Source organism: Lolium perenne, chromosome 2, assembly GCF_019359855.2.
Source record: "Lolium perenne isolate Kyuss_39 chromosome 2, Kyuss_2.0, whole genome shotgun sequence".
In the NCBI taxonomy this organism is placed as follows: Eukaryota; Viridiplantae; Streptophyta; class Magnoliopsida; order Poales; family Poaceae; genus Lolium; species Lolium perenne.
In genome coordinates this window covers 43,420,577-43,424,372 of record NC_067245.2, presented here as the reverse complement: position 1 = coordinate 43,424,372, position 3,796 = coordinate 43,420,577, and the positions used below count along the sequence as shown (strand labels likewise).

The window sequence follows — 3,796 nt, the reverse complement described above, 5'->3', positions numbered from 1 at the left end:
ATGAGAATGACATCACTTGACTCAGAACTAAGTTAATTCTAAGTCAACTGAAAATTAGTCACAATGCTATGAGTTGGAGTAATTGCAACATGGGTTGGAATCGAGAGCCTTTTCATCTTTTAAGCGAGAGCTTTTCCTCAACTTTTTTGCTTTTTATTTTTAGTTGCAAGTGAGAGTTTTTTTTGTCTCAAATATGCAATATGGTTGCAACTGAGAGCTTTTTGCACAAGAGGGTGGCAATTTATCAGTTATCCCCTCCCTTGCAACACGGTTGCGCCTGAGAGAATTTTCTCTCAATTGCAACAAGGGTTGCAACTGAGCTTTTCTCCCAATTGCAGCAAGGTTGAAACCAAGGTATCATCTCTACCAAATCATCGAAAAGTTGGTTACAACAATTAATGACCTTGAAACACAAATAGTAAGCCATACATCTATTATCATGTCAGTTTAATTATTAAAGTTTTCACTTATTTATTAAAGCACACATAATAAGCTTTTCTTCAACTCTTTTGTATTTCTTTTTATCAGAACATATAGGAAATTGAGTTTCAATAGAGCAATTGTGTTGGTATTACTCAGGGTCTCATTTGCAACCTATGTGTGTTTACTGGTGGTTGTAGCCTTGAAGTTTTGCCTTGCCGATTTTACACTGAGTGGCTAGGCTTTGCGTTGCTTACTTTACACTGAGATTTGTCACCTTCAAGTTTCTTGTCTCAAAAAAAAAGTTTCTTGTTAGCTATTTTATGGACAAAATTGTGTGCAACAGCATAAGGCCCCAATCTAAAGGCAAGCCCAAACAACTCAACAACAAAGCCAAGAACTCGACAGCAAGCCCAACAAAATTAACAGAACAAGAAGACGACCCAACTATATAGGAGGGGAAACAAGGCTAAATTCACATCCACAAAAAAACAGATGTCATTTGACTGGGCCCTAGAGAGACCCATTAATTAATGATCGTTAAGATCCGTCAAGGAGAAAAATACGGCCCCGTAGCAACAATGGATAGAACATACGAAGTTACGATCCCTCTATACTAAACCTTATATATTTCAAGTTTATATATATTTATATATATATATATATATATATATATATATATAAATAATTGCACATACGCCAAAAAATAAAGTAATTACTAAATCCAACAAGAACTATGAACCTATCTTAGCTATATATGCACTGGAAACGTAACAAAAAGTATCACCAACTCGGCAACTCCTGCGAACGGCAATACAGCATGCATGTGCCGAAATGTGGCACCAACCAATTCATAAGATCGGCTCACGACAAAGATCAACGACCTAATTAGTCTCCGCACTAGTTGATGATCCAGCACTTCTTCCGAATCTCGCCGTCGGCGCTGGTCTTCGCCCCAACGCCGCCCATCTTCACCATGGCCGCCACGAACTTGCTCTCCCACAACCCAAGAACAGACGCATTATCCATCACCATCTTGGCCGTCTCGTTCGAGGACATAAGCGCTGCGTCGGAGCCGAGCAACACGTCATGGCTGATAACGCCCCTGTAGTACTCCCGGTCCAGATCATCGGGCGTCTTGTAGTCCTGCGCCGCCATGCCGCCATACCCGCTGCACTGCTTGCGCAGATACGCCGCGTACCCGGGGTCCATGTCGGAGGAGTTGGACGTTAGGCGGTCGGAGAAGGAGGAGCAGCTGGAGCGTCCGACGGAGTGCGCGCCGGAGAGGGTGACCATGTCCTCGAGGCTGAGCCCCTTGGCGGCGAAGCTGTCGTTGAGCTGCTGGACTCCGTAGAAGGGTGCGGGCAGGTTAGGGAAGGTCTCGTTGGCCAGGGAGATTCGACCGTCATATCGGCCGGCCGGCATGGCAAAGTCTGCTGTAAGGTTGGTGAGGAAGTATGTGGCATCGCGGCCGGCGAAGGCGAGGATGTCGGAACACGAGACGACGCCCGGGCAGAGCTCCTCCAGGGTAGACTTCGCCGCGTCGATGACATCGAAGCCGCGGAGGGTCAGGTTCGGCCTGCCGAGCCGCTCCGTCGCTTCGTCGGAGCCAGTCGTGTTGAGGAGTACCGAAGCGTCGCACCCCTGCATCATCACATGGTGACAGCATGTAAGAATATGGCATGCTAATTCTGCAGTTATACATTGTATATATGCATGCATGTGACGCGTTTTCATGGACTCTGATATAATCAAGCTGTGCAATGAGTCATGGTTAAATTTCATTCTTTTCATGTATGATTAGGAGAGATGATGGGTGAGATTTACCCGGACGAAGCAGTCATGGAAGAAGAGACGGATGAGCCCTGCGCCAGTTCCGCGGTTGCTGTCGATGGCCTTCTTCACTGCTTCCCTGACAATTGCTTCCGCATTTGGGCAGGAAGTGCTGTAGTGGTCGACACTGAGACCAGAATCAGGTCCAGGACTTGGGCTAGGAGAATCAATAGGTGAGTTTGAGGTAGGAGGATAAATGGCAGGCGCAGGGCCATATGCACTCTGGGCTAGGGCTAGGGCTAGGAGGATAAGACGACGGAGTTGGGGTAGGAGGATTGGTGTGTGGGCTTGGAACTGGGCTGAGGGAGCTTGGGCTAGAGCTAGGAGAATTGGTGGCAGGCACTACAGGAATCCGGCAATATGCCGACGGCCTACGGCCCTCGGCATAGGACAGACTTGCCCTCGGCGTACGATACGCCGACGGGGTCCCTCGGCGTAGCTCCTCGGGGAAGGTGGGCCTCGGCGGAGGCCACGTGGCCCTCGGCGTAGCGCCGCCCGTCGGCGTAGACGGAGAGGGCCGACGGCAGGCCCCACCCGTCGGCGTACTGGCCGTCGGCGCAGCTCGCTAACAGGCACCGTCAAGGTGACGGCCGTTACGGCTACGCCGAGGGGCGCACCGTCGGCATACGTCCACACGTGGCAGGACCTGGGCGACCCTGCCTCTCGATACGCCGAGGGCCTCACCGTCGGCGTACCTCCACACGTGGCTCGACCTGGTCGACCCTGGCGCTGATACGCCGAGCGCCTCACCGTCGGCGTACGTGGACGCGTGGCGCGGCCTGGGCGATCCTGGCGCTGATACGCCGAGCGCCTCACCGTCGGCGTACGTGGACGCGTGGCGTGGCCTGGGCGTCCCTGGGCGACGGACGCTACCCCGAGGGCCGTACCGTCGGCGTAGAGGCGACCATTTGGTCCATTTCTGGACGCGCGGCGCGCCCTGGGGGAACCTGGGAGCTACCCCGAGGGGGAGCCCGTCGGCGTAGAGGGTACCATTTGGTACATTTTTTGCGTTTTTTGCTGTTTCGCGCGTTTTCCAGATTTGGCAGGATACACAAGCACATATAATTCACATGAAATTCATAGGCATGAAGTGCAAATACATATAACATCAAGTGCATACATAGTGTCATAGTGCCATAGGTTGCATACATAGTGTCATAGTGACATAGGATGCATACATAGTGCCATAGTGTGCATACATGCATGGTGCCATAGTGTGCATAAGATACATGGGACTACTAGAGGAGCTCGTCGCCGCTAAACACCGGCCCGGGCCGATTCCTTCCGGTAGAAGCTGCGGAAGAACCACCGGGAGAAGGACCGGGAGAAGTACCGGGAGAAGTACCGGGTGTAGCACCGGGAGAAGTACCACCATGATGAACCGGTGTCATGTCCCTCCCACCACCCTGGTTTCCGGAACATCCCGTTCCCTACACACATGTTCCCGAGATGTTAGCAATTTGCGAGGCAAAGGAAAGCCGTAGTATTCGGTTTGGCGAAGAACTTACCGTTGTTCTCCCATAGTACTCCGCAGCGAAATTTT

At 51.2% G+C, this 3,796-nt stretch overlaps 1 protein-coding gene across 1 annotated transcript; it reads right to left on the bottom strand.

Moving 5' to 3' along the window:
- Window positions 1-1,122: 1,122 nt before the first annotated feature.
- Window positions 1,123-3,441, bottom strand: LOC139835464 (peroxidase 2-like). Its single transcript, XM_071825319.1, has 5 exons — window positions 3,432-3,441; window positions 2,938-3,270; window positions 2,646-2,818; window positions 2,248-2,595; window positions 1,123-2,064 (listed from the first exon to the last, which is right to left on the bottom strand). The coding sequence occupies exons 1-5, from the start codon at window positions 3,439-3,441 to the stop codon at window positions 1,321-1,323; spliced, it is 1,608 nt and encodes a 535-aa protein (XP_071681420.1). The 3' UTR covers window positions 1,123-1,320.
- Window positions 3,442-3,796: the final 355 nt, after the last annotated feature.